The sequence below is a fragment of the Podarcis muralis genome, chromosome 17, assembly GCF_964188315.1.
Source record: "Podarcis muralis chromosome 17, rPodMur119.hap1.1, whole genome shotgun sequence".
Lineage (NCBI taxonomy): Eukaryota > Metazoa > Chordata > Lepidosauria > Squamata > Lacertidae > Podarcis > Podarcis muralis.
The window spans coordinates 32,601,164-32,619,467 of record NC_135671.1 but is presented as its reverse complement, the minus strand read 5'-3'; the positions used below and the strand labels follow the sequence as shown (position 1 = coordinate 32,619,467).

The 18,304-nt window shown below is 43.3% G+C and overlaps 1 protein-coding gene across 1 annotated transcript; it reads left to right on the top strand.

The window, feature by feature from the left end:
* The first annotated feature begins 549 nt into the window (after positions 1 to 549).
* Positions 550 to 18,009, top strand: LOC114588155 (zinc finger protein 653). Its single transcript, XM_077921661.1, is given in 6 exon segments — positions 550 to 553; positions 1,722 to 2,094; positions 6,820 to 6,863; positions 14,172 to 14,335; positions 14,338 to 14,389; positions 17,546 to 18,009. Coding segments are annotated over 6 exon segments (972 nt in total). The 3' UTR covers positions 17,881 to 18,009.
* The last annotated feature ends 295 nt before the right edge of the window (positions 18,010 to 18,304 follow it).

Here is an 18,304-nt window from a genome sequence, read left to right as displayed (position 1 = left end):
AGTCACGGCTTTTATATGAGGGACATATACATGGGGATGCAGGTGGCTTTGTGGGTTAAACCACAGAGCCTAGGACTTGCCGATCAGAAGGTTGGCGGTTTGAATCCCCATGACGAGGTGAGCTCCCGTTGCTCGGTCCCTGCTCCTGCCAACCTAGCAGTTCGAAAGCACATCAAAGTGCAAGTAGATAAATAGGTACCGCTCCGGCGGGAAGGTAAACGGCGTTTCCGTGCGCTGCTTTGGTTCGCCAGAAGCAGCTTAGTCATGCTGGCCACATGACCTGGAAGCTGTACGCCAGCTCCCTCGGCCAATAAAGCGAGCTGAGTGCCACAACCGCAGAGTCGGCCACGACTGGACCTGATGGTCAGGGGTCCCTTTACCTTTACATTTTTATACATCACTTTATTGTAGAAAAACCTCCAAGATGTTTACAAAAAGAATAAAAGAAGAATATTTTCAGTAAAAACAGTTTAAAACAGCTATTTACAACATTCATAAATGGATAGTTTGTGGATCCTGTGGACTGAGGCAGTCATCTCACTTTACCCCATGGGTAGGCATCTCCTCGGCAGCCCCATCCCCCTCATGCCCCCTCTACAGCAACCACTTGGCAAATAGGAGGCACTGCTGGTCTCCCCCAACCCTTGTTCCCAATGGATCTCTTCATTCACTCCTTCCCTGGCTGGGAGGTGCCATTTTGTGGTTCAGGAGCAAAAAACGTCTTGGGCTTGCTCTGATTCTTTATATTCTTACACCCTCATTGACCTGTGTTTGCAGTGCTAGGGCACAAAAACAGCCCTCACACCTTATGGGGATTGCAGAACTTACAAGAGCTGTTGCAAACATACTATAGTTTAATTGTTTGGAAATATCATTAAAAACACAAATTTCACAGGAAAATGAGACCCATCAAAACTCCTCTTTTTGCAGGCACTTGGGGGGGGGGGGGGAGAATCACGCCTGTTGCATAATCACACCCTAAATGCAGTGGTTCTCCTAAGGATGTGGCGTTGCCACACTGGTGTGGCAGGAGAGGAGGAGGGCAATTATAAAGTAGCAGTGTTGATTTGAAACCCCAGATACAATTACAAGGAAATACTTGGATACAATTATAAAAATAGAGATAGGGTAAATTCAGGAAATGGGGTAATGGGCATTGCAAGGAAGAAAGAAAAAATGCTTTATTTGACAGAAAGCAAAGAAGGGATTCGAAGGAGGGGAATAACGGGAAAAACGAATTAAAAGGAGAGCAAAGTAAAAGGCAAAACTGAGGGAAAGGTTCATATATCTCTTAGGTCATCTTCATTTGGTTTATTTGGTCTTGGTTTCCAGCTTCTTTAGCTATTTTACTACATCAGTGTTCAATGTTACAAATCAAGCACAGCTATGAGTTGTTCCTTTTCCATTGTATTTCTTTTCAATAAAAGAATAGGTGGGTGAGAACAATTCCACCCCCCAAAAAAAAGTGTGGCCCAAAGAAAAACAATTTGAACCAGTGCCCTAATGTTCAAAAAGGCAGCAAACTGCTGCCCATGATAGTTTAAAAAATAACAAGTCTTGACACACACAGAGATTCAAAATCCAGCTGCTATTTTCATTTTTATGTTTTTTTGTTGTGACTACTAAATACCCTGCCTTTCCCCCTGATGGGACTCGAGGCGGCTTACATACTGTACGAATTAACTCCCCGCCCATTTCTCCGCCTCCTTTTGGGAGCCCAGAAGCGAAAGAGCACGAGCGGTTGGTCGCCTTGGCGGCGACGCCATCAAAATGCGCCAAGGCAACGGGGCTCCTTAGCTACTGGGTGGAGACGAGTGACTCTGAGCACGGCCCGACCGCAGGCAAGGAGGAAGAGGAGGAAACCGCTGCCAGAGATGGAGAAGCGGTGCAGGGTGGCTGGAAGGCCCGGGGTAGGCGTCCGACCGAGCCTGGCGCCACCTCGAGTCCCAGAATAAATCCAATGTGTGGGTGGGTCTACCTGGGCGAGTCCCACGGGCCCTGGTTGAACCTGAGGCAGCACAGCGGCTGGAACAATGCCAAGCTGGCCGCTTACTTGCTGGGACTGGAACGGGAGCAGCGGACCAGGCGCCGCAGGTGAGAACCGGCGGGGAGAACGGGGCATGGGGTTCCTTCACCCACTGGGCAGCTGGCAGCAGGGGCATCCGCTGTTGCTCCTGCTGTGATGTAACGCCATTAAATACTGGTGGAAGGTAGCTTCTCTCATATATAAAAAGGTAAAGGTACCCCTGCCCGTACGGGCCAGTCTTGACAGACTCTAGGGTTGTGCGCCCATCTCACTCAAGAGGCCGGGGGCCAGCGCTGTCCGGAGACACTTCTGGGTCACGTGGCCAGCGTGACATCGCTGCTCTGGCGAGCCAGCGCAGCACACGGAAACGCCGTTTACCTTCCCGCTAGTAAGTGGTCCCTATTTATCTACTTGCACCCAGGAGTGCTTTCGAACTGCTAGGTTGGCAGGCGCTGGGACCGAGCAACGGGAGCGCACCCCGCCGCGGGGATTCGAACCGCCGACCTTTCGATCGCAAGCCCTAGGCGCTGAGGCTTTTACCCACAGCGCCACCCACGTCCCCTATATCTATCTATATATATGTCTATATATATGTCTATATATATGTCTATATATATGTCTATATATATATATATATATATATATATTTGCTTTCGTAGATTTTCACGGGTACAGGAATGCAGGTTTTGGTGTCCTCGGGTGTCTTCCCGTGTAAAAGTTGGGGTGTCTAGGCGACGTTTCGACGAGGTCTCACTCGTCATCTTCAGGCTGGTGCTTTCGGCTTCTTGTTACTGGAACAGAGCAGGATCTCAGTGTTTGAGTTCCTATAAATACTGTTGAGGAGGTGTGGTGTATAGCCTCCAATGTTCTGGGCAGAGAGGAAGTTCCCAGGCTAGTGTGCCTTTTCTTCTTTTGTTCCTTAATTGCTTGAGGGATATCTTGAGTGATTTCTTGAGTGATATCCTGAGTACCACTTAGGTGGGTCATTAGGTGTGGATTAGTTGCTAAAGCCTTTGTGTCTTGACCTCTTGAACTTTGTGAAGAGTTTTTCTGAGAAGATGGCTGTACTGCACTTAGTTGTGCTCTGGCTTGGCTTCGTGTATAGGGGCGAGCTGTGGTTTTGTGGCCTGTGCCAGCCAGATCTGTGTAGGGATTGCAGGGGGGTGCAGCATCCGGAGGTGCCACCATGGTTTGGCTACTGGATGGTGTCTGTAATTTATCTGTGGAGAGGGTCTGGGTTTGGGTCTGGTGTGGTTGATTGGTTGATTAGTTGTGCCAGAGCATCTGAGAAGATGGCTGTACTGCACTTAGTTGTGCTCTGGCACAACTAATCAACCAATCAACCAATGACCCACCTAAGTGGTACTCAGGATATCACTCAAGAAATCACTCAAGATATCCCTCAAGCAATTAAGGAACAAAAGAAGAAAAGGCACACTAGCCTGGGAACTTCCTCTCTGCCCAGAACATTGGAGGCTATACACCACACCTCCTCAACAGTATTTATAGGAACTCAAACACTGAGATCCTGCTCTGTTCCAGTAACAAGAAGCCGAAAGCACCAGCCTGAAGATGACGAGTGAGACCTCGTCGAAACGTCGCCTAGACACCCCAACTTTTACACGGGAAGACACCCGAGGACACCAAAACCTGCATATATATATATATATATATATATATATATATATATATATATATACTATATATATAGTATTTTTTTGATGTTTTTAGGGACTCCAGTTTAAGAAATCCACACCATTCACTATCCGGGTATAAGACGACCCACAGTTTTTCATATACTTTTTAAGTAAAAAAACCTAGTCTTATTAACAGAAAAGTGCAGTAATTCCCCCCCCCCCCAATTACAGTCCAATAATATCCTCATTATAACAATACCAAATTATAATACAGTTACTAATACCAATCGTTCAAATACCAAATTATATAATTTAGGTGCCCCTCCCCCACATGCTAGATTTGATGGCTTGATGATTTTATTTATTTCTGCGTTCCAAAATCATATTCATTTCAGCTACATTCCAGTCAAAATAATAATCCCTTATACAACTGCTGCAATATTAATAACTTCTATTCGTGTGGACACATTAAATGATTTATAGAGGGAAGGTGGCTGGTCTCAGTCTGCTCTGAGAAGGTCCCTTTCTCTCTCACACACACATTCTTTCCGAGGGGAGGAATGTGGGTATTTATTTAGATATTTATTTCACCTCACATTCTACACAAGGGGAGGAATGTGAGCCTGCCTTTTCTTTCCTTGATGCGGGACTCGAGTCGGCATACAGGTTAAAATAAGAACAGGTAAAACATAGAAAAATAGCCACCTAACTTTTTTTTTATAAAAAAGACACATTAATATATCCATGAGATCTATTAAATCATCAAATTGGGGTGTTTGGGGAGGGATAGTACACAGTGAGGGGGGGAACACACACGTCATGCTCCTTCTGCGGTAGTTGGTCCACCTTTGGTCCCCACCTTCCACTTGGCTCTCACCTGTGGCTGCCAGAAACTGCCAGCATGTGACAGCAGCCACATCATGGGAAATGGCTTCAACTGGCTGGCTAAACCAAGTGAGGGTATCCAATGGGCCTCAAACCCCACTGTCAGATGGCAAAGGTGATTGCTCATGCGCAACCAGGCAGGACTCCGGCCTGTCTTTTACAGGTTTTATTTAGGTGCAAAACTACAGTGCAAAACCCCAAAGTTCATGTCTGCCTCAATCGCTAGCTAGAATCCGGGAGTGCTTGTTTCCTGGACCTCCCCCAGCATAAAATTCTCATTAGGCCAGCCTTTTCCTTCCCTCTTTGCGCTTTAGACTTCTGCGCAGGGTGGGCGACGGAAGGGGCATACTTCCCTTCTGGCCAGATTTGCCAGGAACGGCTTTGAGGCTCCTGCCAGCTTCCTCTGGTCCTTTCACCTCTTCCCCACTAGAGGTGGGGCTTTCCTCATCACCGGAAGAAGAACTGCTTCGCAAGATTTTCGGAGGCTCCCTGTATCACAACTGTTCCTCTGTTTCCCGCCCCTGTTCTGATGGCAGTTCCCTGACACCCGCCTTATGCAGTCCCACTGCATGTGAAGGCAGCTCCAGCAGATGGAGCGGACGAAACCAAGAGTGGGGCCCGTGCTCAGAAAGGTGGCTTCTGCACATGCTGTAGAGGGGCGTGAGGGAAAGATGGGACTCGTCAACCCAGGAAGGTAGCCCATCTGGGGAGAAAGAAAACTCTGATCACAAGGCTCCACTGCCTTGCGAGATGTCTTCGAGAGAAGGAAAGGCTTAAGGTGTGAACCCAGAGTGGAATCCCTAAGACAGTTGGCTGGTGCCTTGTATGTCTACTTCCGGTAACTTCTGCCAACTGGTGCTAAGCATATTGCTCTCCTTTCCTTTGGACCACATCAGCAAGGCCAAGAGGGAGCCCAGGTCCTCCATACACACTCCCCTGGTCACTTTGGTGTCGCTAACGCCACAGTTTGACTCCCCGCACCCAGGTGCACTCCATTGTCTCTCAAGACAGATGGATACCAACAAGAACAATTAAAACCTTGCAGACAATCACAACAAAAACAGGAGCAAGCCCCTTCAGAGATGGTATTTCTGAGTAAATGTGCATATGATCATAGTCTTGCACCTTTGAAGGATCAGGCAAAGGAGATATATGGAAGGGTTACTCTTCTTGCTACTCAAAACTAGGTCTATTGATATCAAACTTCCTTTTAACCATAGCTAGTGACTTCATATATACTGGACAGGTGGTGAGGATAAGATGAAACTCAGGAATGGTCTTGGAGTGAAGGGTGAGCATTTGTCCATCACAGTGTTCTGTGAACTTCTGAAGTGATGAGGGGCAGCTTTTTCAATATCCATTTGGTTCCACAGCCAAGTTATCACAATAGCGAGTTGGTCATGACTGGACCTAATGGTCAGGGGTACCTTTACCTTTACTATGGTGTACACTATTAGAGAAAGATTTAACAGAATCAACACAGGAAATTGCCTAATGTAAAACTTTTTTTAAAAAACCCTCAAGATTTTCGGAAATCTCAAACAGAAAGCTTGAGACAGCCGCTGTATTTCTCTGCATTAAGAGACCAGAAATCACATTTCATAGTATTCATCTGAGCTTAGATGTTAAGAGGTCATCATTATGATTAAGAAATCAATGCATTTGTTGGTGTTCTTGATGGGATCCTCAGTTTCCCAGTGGTAGTGATTTCTGTGGCTGAGGAAACATGATTAAGATGATTGAATTTTGTGGTACTTTAGCTCTTGACTTCCTGAGAGGGACTGAAGAGCAAACTGACTCTTATGTGTTAGGGAGGGGTGCTACTGGTTTGTTTTTGGTTTATTGTGTATTTTGTGTTCTCATTTTGTATTTTTATGTTGTAAACTGCCTTGTGGCCTTTGGATGAAGGGCAATATAGATATAGATAGTTTATTTATTAATTAAATTGGTAAATGTAATTAATAAATAAACTATCTATATCTATATCTATATCATCTATATCTATATCTATATCTATATCATCTATCCATCTATCTATCTATCTATCTATCTATCTATCTATCTATCTATCTATCTATCTCTATCTATCTATCTATCTATCTATCTATCTATCTATCTATCTATCTGATCTTCAGAGTCTCATTTATCTTGCTTGGGACCATTTGAAAATCATCTTCTTTCGATTCGGCTTTCTTTTAAAAACAAATAATGGCATCCACTTCTCAGATTCTGAGTGCATGTGGTGTGATAGGCTATTATTTTTTCTTCCAGGAAGCTTTGGCAGCAGATGCCTTATGAGCCACAAAGGAAGAAAAGTATGTAAATATGTTTGTAGTGGTGTGTTTTGCTTGCTCTGTTACATTGGCTGAATTGTTTTCTGAGCAAAGAACAGAAACGAATGACTGCAGGCATGTCTAGCCCACTGTTTGGAGCCCGTGCTCCTTGCTGGTCAAGGGTGTCTGGTGACAGGTTGAAACTTGAGGATTACAAAACTTGGAAGTCCTGAGCAGGGAAAATGCAACTTGTTGAGCACAAGTGTGTGCCAGTGTCAGAAGCTAGTGAATTGCAATGAGTTCTTACTTTCAGTTACTTGTTACTGCAGTAAACTCTGCAAATGACAGATACAAAATTCCAAAAAGAAATGAATTCTGATAGTATTTCTTAACAGAGTAAAATTTCACCGAATCAGCATAGAATCATGTTTTACATGCGCTTGCAGATTCCTCTATTGGCTTGCGCTCAATGAAGTTTTACTCGCCCATTGAAATTAATGAACATGAGTGAGTAGGTTCACTAATTTCAGTAGGTAGGTCTACATAGAATATTTCCCATTGATAGATGGCTTCCAGTTTTCAAAAATAAAATGAAAATTCAGAATTTCCCCGCTTTGAACCAAATTGCATTTTTTAGTTTTGTTAAGCGATGCTGTTTATATTTCCCATAGTGTTATGTTTTTGTTGGGATGTTAGTATTTCCCATAATCTCTGTTTTTGCTCACTGAACTCAAAACCCCAAACATGTATCCTTCTTGGCTATAAGGTCCTTTACATGATCCAATAAAAGAAGCCAAGGAGTAGGATGGTACCTATATTATAATCAATAATCAATCTTGCTCTATAACATTTGTCCACCTCTGTTTAATAGCATAAAGTTGACACTGAGATAGAAATACAGTAGCTACATTTTCAGTGCGTAATGCCCTCTTCTGTTTAACTGTTCCTGCTTGTAGGCTTATAATTTTTTTATAATATATATTTATATACAGTGGTACCTTGACTCCTGAACAGTTTAGTTGATGAACAAATCGGCTCCTGGACGCCGCAAAACCGAAAGTAAGTGTTCTGATTTGAGAACGTTTTTCGGAAGCCGAACATCTATTTCGGCTGTCGGCATTGTTTCTGGGGCCAATCAGAAGCCACCCCTTGGTTTTTGAACGTTTTGGAAATCGAACGGACTTCCAGAATGGATTGTGTTTGAGAACCAAGGATTCATAGAAGAAATCAGAGCAGTTCACAACAATTGTATGTAAAGTGACAGAATAAAAACCACATAAAAATGTTAAAATCAGAAATCAGCCAACTATTGCGGAAAGATATATTTAACAGTAGGCCTACATTGGCCTGACAGATTAGAAAGGTTTTCTGCAGACATTTAAAAATTGAAACAGTTGAATAAACAAAAAACTAAGGTTTTGGAAAAAAACTTGACAACTATGGAAAAAGAAAGGTTTCAGAAGGAGACAGGGCTAAATATGGTTAAAAAGGTGAAATACCTAGGGGTTAATATGACGGCTAAAAATTTGAATTTATTTAAAGATAACTATGAAAAATGCTGGTCAGAAATAAAAAAGGATCTAGAAATTTGGTCAAAATTGAAGCTTTCCTTGTTGGGTCGAATTGCTGCTATAAAAATGAATGTATTGCCAAAAATGTTGTTTTTGTTTCAGACCTTGCAGATTGTGGATAAAATGGACTGTTTTAAGAGGTGGCAGAGGGATATCTCTAAGTTTGTCTGGCAGGGCAAGAAGCCCAGAATAAAATTTAAAATACTAACTGATGCTAAAGAAAGAGGGGGGTTTGCCCTGCCAGACCTGAAATTATATTATGAATCAGCAGCCTTCTGCTGGTTGAAAGATTGGCTACTTCTAGAGGACACTGACACTCTGGATTTGGAAGGGTTTAGCAATGTGTTTGGGTGGCATGCATATCTGTGGTACGACAAGGTTAAAGCTCATAAAGCATTTAAGAACCATATTGTCAGGAAAGCAGTGTTTAATATCTGGACAAGATACAAGGACTTATTAGAAAATAAGACCCCAAGGTGGTTATCACCAATGGAAGCTAAGGCTCAGAAAAGACTTAATATGGAGGCCAAGTGACCAAAATATTGGGAGATAATAGAAAAAGATGGAGACGCATGGAGATTGCAGAGTTTTGAGAAATTGAAGGACAAAGTGCGAGATTGGTTACATTATCGTCAAATTAGAGAGGTTTTTAATGTGGATAAAAAAACAGGCTTCCAGGTGGAAAAATCGAAATTAGAAACAGAACTGTTAGAACCTAAAACTAAGGTACTTTCAAGAATGTATAACTTGCTGTTAAAATGGAATACTCAGGATGAAACGGTCAAATCAGCTATGATAAAATGGGCACAAGACATTGGCTACAATATCATGTTTGCTGACTGGGAACGGTTATGGACCACCGGAGTGAAATTCACGGCATGTAATGCCTTAAAAGAAAATATTATGAAAATGATATACAGGTGGTACATGACCCCAGTCAAGCTTGCAAAGATATATCATTTGCCTGATAATAAATGTTGGAAATGTAAAGAAACTGAGGGAACATTCTTTCACCTTTGGTGGACGTGCCCAAGGGTCAAGGCTTTCTGGGAAATGATCTATAATGAACTGAAAAAGGTATTTAAATATACCTTCCCTAAGAAACCAGAGGCCTTCCTTTTGGGCATTGTTGGCCAATTGGTGCCAAAGAAGGATAGAACTTTCTTTATGTATGCAGCAACAGCAGCAAGAATACTCATCGCAAAACACTGGAAGACACAAGATTTGCCCACCCTGGAAGAATGGCAGATGCAACTGATAGACTACATGGAGCTGGCGGAGATGACTGGCAGAATTCGAGACCTGGAAGAAGAGCTAGTGGAGGAGGACTGGAAGAAATTTAAAGACTATTTGCAAAAGCATTGTAAACTGTATGAATGTTAGAATGATGCGGGATATAAAGATAATATGGCATTAGTGATATAGTTAAAGCTATGCAAAAATGATATACAGAACAAAGGTGAAGTCAGAATAATATTATGTCAAACCTAAACAATATGAAAAAGTGGAGGGAAGAATAGAGGCATAATAGCTGAAGTTTATAATATGAATTAAGATTTGAAAAAAGGTGAGGTATTGCTGAACATGATTTTGTAAAAGGGAACACAGAAAAGGGAGATGTGAGGGAGTCCAGAAAGAGGGCTATGAGAATATTATTCAAGAAAATGGCCTTTTTCTTTTTTATGTTGTTGTTTCTTTTTTGTCTTTTATGATGGGTTTTTTATTGTGTTTTGTTGTTGTCTGTATGGTGTTTTTTCTTTTTCACTATGTGTTGTGAAATTTGCTTTATTTCTGAAACTTTAATAAATATCTTTTAAAAAAAAAATTGAAACAGAATGTGCCTGCTTTGAGTCTTCTCTGATTATAGTAGATGATGGCTGTATAAAAATTTCAAAAATAATTTGAGGCGAATATGCTTGACAAATATCTATTTATATTTTACATTACTGGTAATTAAGATGTCTAATGTTAAAGAGGCAAATGCCAAGCAGAAATAGATAAAAAATGTGGCACATTAGCTGATGTTCTAATCCTAAAATTGTGTGGTTCTTCTTTCTTTAAAAACAAAAATTTAAAAAATTGTTCTAATGCCATGAATTGGCCATAGCAAATTGTGTGGTTTGAGGAATGCTGCATTAGACCTTTTATTTGCCCTAAAGATAGCTTGGCACATTGTTCTCATGCTTCAAAATTACCATGGAAACCAAAAGGAGTAGGTATTTCCTTTATTCATTTACGAAAGCTTGAAGTCTATATTCTAGACCTTTGAGTTGTTTGCCAATAGTTAACTGTGGGGTGGTAGATGGCATCTAGTTCTCTGTATAATGATTTGGGCTTGACAGCAAAATGGGTTATTATTGAGAGAAGTGCTGATATACAGAGTTTGGCAGGATGATGAAGTACAGAGGTCCGTTCTTAACCTGAAACTGTTCTTAACCTGAAGCACCACTTTAGCTAATGGGGCCTCCTGCTGCCGCCGCGCTGCCGGAGCACGATTTCTGTTCTCATCCCGAAGCAAAGTTCTTAACCTGAAGCACTATTTCTGGGTTAGCGGAGTCTGTAACCTGAAGCGTCTGTAACCTGAAGCGTATGTAACCCAAGGTACCACTGTATTTAGCTTTCTGTTAAAGGGAGGAATGACTTGTTAATCAGGCCATGACATGTGGCTCCTTCTGTCAAACATTGCAGCCTTCAGAGAATTTATCTCATTCTCATTAAGTTTGTGTAGCCTTCAGACAGAGATGGCCACAGGAAGTATTTCACAGAGGATTCACGTTTGTAACCAGAGATTTGCAACTAGAGATGTGCATTCCAACATATTGTTGAGCTGCTTGTCTAGCTTTACAGTCATACAGTAACACCTCCACGAACGCCTGCCTTGTCTAGCGTCCATTCTGGCGAACACCCGCGGCAAACCCAGAAGTAGAGGAACGGGTTACTTCCGGGTTTGCTGCTCGCGCATGCACAGAAGCCCTAAATCACTTCGCCCTGTGTCCTTTTCAGTTAGCAGCTGGGGCTCCGGAACAGATCCCGGTTGCAAAACAAGGTACAACTGTACCTTGGTTTTCGAACAGCTTAGTTCCTGAATGTTTTGCGGAGGTATTACTGTATGACCTAACCTGGGGAGAAAACAGTAAAGACCTGATGAAGAAAGCACAGCAGAGGTTATATTTTCTGAGAATCCTCTGGAAAAATAATCTCTCAAAGGACCTGTTGATGGCATTTTACCATTGTACTGTTGAGAGTGCATTGACGTATGGTCTGTGTGTGGTTTGTGAGCTGTATGGTCCGGGGAAAAACAATGCTATCCAGGGTTGTAAAGACTGCGAAGAGAATAATTGGGTGCACTCTCCCTACCTTGAATCAAATCTATGCTCCCATGTGTCATAAGAAAGCTGCAGAGATAGTGCAGGATAGTGCACACCCCGGAAATGATCTCTTTCAGCTTCTGCCTTCTGGAAGAAGGTAAAGGGTTATAAAGACTAGGACTAGCCACCTGAGAAACAGTTTTTATCCAAATGCGATTTTGGTTTTAAACACAGTATAAGGTAGTCTCTGTGGGAGTATATTGCATTTAATTATGGGGTATCAGAGTTTTTAGGGGGTTAACCAGGCTGGGATAGCTGGGAAAGGAGGCTTGTTGGTTTTTGAATGTCTGATGTAGATTTTTTCCAATTTCGTTGTTCTGTATGGGACAATGACAATAAAAATTATCGAATCGTATTGTTTTGGCTCCCGAATGTCGCAAACCCATAAATGACTGTTCCTTCCAGTTTGCAACTATTTTTGGAAGCTGAACGTCCGATGGGGCTTCCGCGGCTTCCTATAACCAATCAGAAGCTGCAATTTGGTTTTCGAACGTTTTGGAAGTTGAACGGATCTCCGGAACAGTTTCCATTCGACTTCCAAGGTACAACTGTACTTGTTGCTCCAAGACTACTAATGTTGCAAGGGAGACCAAGGAGCATGTCTTGGCTTAGCCGCTGCTGCTGCCTGCAATTTGGAAATATCTCACAGAGGTGCCTGTAGGCACATTTTATTGTCATTAACAGTGCAGCCTGTGGTATGGTAATAAACTGGTATTTTGATGTGGTGTTCAGTTATATGATTTTTAAAGCTTCATGTTCAAGAGGTGATGTGCTGGTCCCGGGGGGGTTACTGTGCGGTGTGGTCTGAGTCCGGTCCTGGGTCAAGGGTCTGGAGGCTGTCCGTCAAGGGCGAAGCGGGGTCCAAGCCAAGGAGCCGGGCGTGGTCAGGAACTCCAGAAGAGCAGGTCAGGGTGCAGGCAGGAACAGGTTTCCAACAATGTTGCTCCCGCAACCTGGGACTGGGCTGACTGACCTTTATCTCCTCTGAGGCCTGGGGCGGTCCCGGCCCACAGGTGACTCACCTCCCCTGGCCTTAAGGAGAGCACTCCTCCTGAGAGAACTTAGTTCCCTCCGCCTCTCTGCCCTGAGCCTCTGCAGCTCAAGAGAACCCAGAGGCAACCTCAGCTTCCCCTGATGGGGCTGAGAGTGGAGCACCTGCAGGCAATGGGTCCTCAATCACCTCCGGAGCTTGAGCGGATTCAGCTGGTGTCTGCTCCTGAGGATCCATCACAGGTGAGGGCCCTTCAGATTCAAGCCCCTGCCCTGGCTCAGCCGGCCCTGGAGGCGGGGACTCCTGTGCAGGCTGGGATTCCTCTGATTCAGCCTCTGAATCAGATTCCCAGGCCATCACAGGTGATGTCAGGTGCTGCTGGTGGTTGCTGGTGAGTAACCAGACAGGACTCCGACCTGGCTTTTACAGGTTTTATTGTGCAAACTATTTACAGTGCAGATCTACCAAGTTCATGACCATCTCAGTCACTTGCAGAATCTGGGAGTGGTCCCTTCCAGCTTCTCCCCCAACATAAGAACTTCGGCACCCCAAACCTCCTCCTCCCCTCCTTGTGTTTCACGCCTCTGCGCAAGCTGGGCAACGGAAGTGGCGTGCGTCCCTCCTGGCCAGCCTGGCAAGTTGAGGCTCTGGGGCTCCCAGCAGCATCTTCGAGCCCTCTCCTCACTTGGCTGTCCCCTTCCCTCTCTTCTCCACTGGAGGTGTGGCTTTTTCCACCGCTGGAAGAGGAACTGCTTCTCAGGAGCTTTGGAGGCTCTCTGTATCACAGCGGTCTCCCTGCCTCCCTCCCCTGTTCTGATGGCAGTCCCCTGACAGGTGAACATGTAAGTCTCAGCATCTTTGAAGTTAATTTATTTGAATTAAAATGACTTTCTTAGGGCTCCTTATAGCCTTCCTTGCATATAAAATGATTGAGTATTTAACAAATATTACGTGGGTGACTGCTGGATTCTTTCTTCAGGGGTTGGTGTTGTAAGCTTTTTATTTCAATTGTTTGAAGGGACCTTCTGTTCTCTGCTTCTCAAACTGTTATGTACTGAGTTGAATAGGACCCAAAATGCAGCAGTCTGATTGGTCCTAGAACAATAGGATTCAGAATGCAGTAGTCTGATTGGTCCTAGAACAATGCAGCAGTATGATTGGTCTGCAGGAGCCACCCAATCCAGCTCCAGATGGAAGTGAATCCACAACCTGATTGGCCTACAGGAGAATTCCGGAATTAGCCAATCACGTGCAGCCCATTGTGTAAATAATGTATATAAAGCAGATACTTTGAGGGGACTTTCATTCCTCCTCACTGCTATGAGCTGAATAAAGAGCATAAAATCCACTCTCGACTCTGAGTATATTTCACAAACATATGTTCTTCTTCTCCTCCTTAACCCCCTTCCCGTGTCACAAGGAAGAAGGCGGAATGTGAACTGCTTGAACAACATAGTAATCTGGTACGGAGACCACAAAAACCGCTGTCCCTGTGAGCCCCATCTCTCAGAGCTGGATCCCACCTTTGAGATGTACACAACAGCTGTGTGGCAGTGTGAAGCAGGGCACCGCTGTTTCCAGGAACACTGCGCTCGCCTCTTAAGCCGCTCAGTGACTCTGAGAATGAGTGTGATATTGGTGAGTGTTGGGAGATCTGACACCTCCTTCTGTGACCTAAAGGCTACTAGCTGTACCCATGAAAAGAAATAAATTTCTACTAATCACTGCCACATGCAGCCAACTGTTTTTAATTGTGGAATTCCAAAAGTATTTCAAATGTGGCAGCACTCGGGGTTTTTTTTATTTCAGTGAATTTTCCATCAAGATTGCGAAAAGTATTTTCTGACTGTATTGGCTGCTTTGTTAGCTATACAGTGGTACCTCGGGTTAAGTACTTAATTTGTTCCGGAGGTCCGTTCTTAACCTGAAACTGTTCTTAACCTGAAGCACCACGTTAGCTAATGGGGCCTTCTCGGTAGTGGCACCCGCCCTGTGGAACGCCCTCCCACCAGATGTCAAGGAAATAAACAATTATCTGACTTTTAGAAGACATCTGAAGGCAGCCCTGTTTAGGGGAGCTTTTAATGACTGATGCTTTAGTGTATTTTTTAATCTTTTGTTGGAAGCTGCCCAGAGTGGCTGGGGAAACCAAGCCAGATGGGCGGGGTATAAATAAATAATAATAATAATAATAATAATAATAATAATTATTATTATTATTATTATTATTATTATTATTATTATTATTATTATTTATTATGGATATGTGTGACTTATCCCTGTAAGGTGATGGGGGCGAGTAGCAGCAGCTGTATAGTGGTCTCATAGCACCACAAGTGTGATTATGCAGCAGCACTGCATCTAGGGCTTGAAGGGCCAGAGTAAATCCTAACAAGGTGGAGAATGGGGCATTGTTGCAAGATGGGTTTGAGTTTCTGGTCCCTTGTAGAGGACATTCATGAGATTTTTAAATAAAAAAATATTACAGTTGTACCTTGGTTCGCGAACGCCTTGCAACTCGAATGTTTTGGCTCCCGAACGCTGCAAACCCGGAAGTGAGTGTTCTGATTTGCGAACGTTCTTTGGAACCCAAATGTCCGATGTGGCTTCCGATTGAGTGTAGGAAGCTCCTGCATCCAATTGGAAGCCGTGGCTTGGTCTTTGAACATTTTCAAAAGTCAAACGGGGCGTAGGAAGGGGGGCAGGGATGTGTGCCCTGGGTCCCATCATAGAGGGGGGTGACAAATTATCAAGGAACAATTACTGCCCTACTAGGGAGGTTCATAAAAAACTTTTTTTTTTGAAAATGCCTGCTCCAAACGTCTTATCTTACTACACTAGGGATTATATAGCTATATCTGAAATTTCATGCATATCAGTTAATATCTTGACCCTCCTCCATGAAAATAACTGTTTACTTGGCCGTTTTCATATGGCGTGAAGGCTGAAATTTCAATTCAGTGGATCCAAAACACAATCCATCCTGTAGATTTAAGTATCTGTCCACTTGTTATCAGAGGCCCAGAATCCACATTCCTTTGTAAGAAAATATGAAATAACGTAAAACCATTTTTGCAGGCAAAAATAAATAAATAAAAATCAATGTGTGTGTGGGGGGGGGGGTGTGACAAGAAATTTTCCACACTGGGTACCACCTGACCTTCCTACGCCTCTGCCAAGGTACGACTGTATTGCTAAATGAAACCTGAGCGAACCACGTAATCCTTATTACAGTATATTTTGGTAATAATAATTTATTGAACGAATTTCAATTATTAAAGAAATAAAGTGATACAGAGAAAAGAAAAGAAGTGAGGGAGGAATGAACAAAAATGTGTAGAAAGAAACAATATACAAAGATAAAATGCAATATAGTCCCATACATTCTTATATAAATAGACATGATGTTATTATCCTAATACATATGTAGATATTAATAGCCTACTACATTTTTTAAAAAATCATTCCAAATGTTGTCATATTTACGCAAACGAAGTCTTGCATCTGTAAGTAGTTTGTTCATAAGTTGTGAGTGTTGTCGTATTGTCAATCCATTGACTGAAGGGGATCATATCTTTATTCTTCCAATTCATCAGTATCAGTCTCCTGGCCACCATTAGGGCACGTAGAAACTATTTTTGTTGTCCTGTTCTTAATTTCCATACAATAGGTGTATAGTTCAAACAAATATTCTATGCTGAAAGTTTTAGCTTTTTCTGCACAGTCATTGTTATACAGTTCAGTATTTTCTTAGTAAGGATAGAACACATTAGAGTCGTACCTTGGTTGTCAAACAGAATCCGTTCCGGAAGTCAGTTCGACTTCCGAAAACATTCAGCAACCAAGGCGTGCCTTCCAATTGACTGCAAGAGCTTCCTGTATGCAGTCGGAAGCCGCAATGGATGTTTGGCTTCCAAAGAACGTTCGCAAACTGGAACACTCACTTCCGGGTTTGCGGCGTTCGGGAGCCAAACATTCAACTCGTAAGGCATTCCAAGGTATGACTGTACAAGCGTATGTTTCAAGGAGGCATTGTCCTTACCACATCTCTAGCATAGAGATATACAAGCCTAATGGAGTCCAATAGATTATCATTATTACAGTATATTAACACAGGCAACAGATCGTAATTATATTCAGAAAATGTGCCTTAAGTGCCTGATTGAGGGGAGGCTTGCTGTTCAATCACATGGCCTTCTACAAAGGGCAAAGGCAAAGGGACCCCTGACCTTTAGGTCCAGTCGTGACCGACTCTGGGGTTGCGGCGCTCATCTCGCTTTATTGGCTGAGGGAGCCGGCGTACAGCTTCCGGGTCATGTGGCCAGCATGACTAAGCCACTTCTGGCGAACCAGAGCAGCACATAGAAACGCCATTTACCTTCCCGCCGGAGCGGTACCTATTTATCTACTTGCACTTTGACGTGTTTTCGAACTGCTAGGTTGGCAGGAGCAGGGACCGAGCAACGGGAGCTCACCCCGTCACGGGGATTCAAACCGCCGACCTTCTGATTGGCAAGTCCTAGTCTCTGTGGTTTAACCCACAGCGCCACCCGCGTCCCTCTACAAAGGGCAGCGCTAGCTAAAATTTGGGGCTGGATTTAAGCAATGAATTAACCTGAATGGCTGTTTCCTTTCAACCTTGTTAAGAACGTAATGTTAAAGGTGCCTAGGAGAGGCAGCACAGAACGGTCTCTGGGTATGATAACCGTCACACCTCTTGATGGAAACTGCTGGCAAAAGCTCCCTCTTGTGGACACAGCTCCCTCTTTGGCTACACCTGAAGTCAGACACAGTAACTGGTTGACACCCAGTCTCTGATTTTCAAGGGTGCTATGTGCATGCAGTGTGAAAGGTTGGCAGCAAGCGGTGATGGCATATTGCCTTGCCTGTGGGCTCTCGGCTGCTGCCATGTTCTTGAATGCAGCGAGGTGATGACGGCTTCTCTCTACAGGTGTGAGATCTGTGGATACCAATGCCGGCAGTGAGCTTCTCTCAACTGGCACATGAAGAAGCATACCTCAAAAGCCCAGTACAACTTCACTTGCGAGCACTGCGGAAAGCGCTTTGAGAAACTGGACGCTGTCAAGTTCCACAAGCTAAAGAGCCACCCAGATCACAAAGCTGCCTGATCCTGACTATGAACCTCTTTATTGAATGCCCCATTACAGGTACCTTTTTAAACAAACAAAAAAAAAAATATTAGGAATTTCAACAATTAACAATTTATCAAAAATATTTTTTTTGAAAAAACAAACAAACAATTTATCAAAATTACATCATTCTCATCCCCCCCATTTTTCCCCTCCCCCCTCCCCTAAAAAGAAAACAAAACCCCCAGACTTGCCTCAGCTCCCCTCTCTGGTTTTTCAACACATATTATTCTCTGCATGTTATAGAGTTGTAAAGATCCTCAATTTATCTATCGCTATATTACCAATAAAGAGTTTGTGAATGTTTATTCAAAACCTGCTAAGGAGTCCAGTTCATTTTGTTGTTTCTTTAAGTACTTCGTAAAAGGTTCCCATTCTTCTTCAAAGTCACAGTTAGTTTATG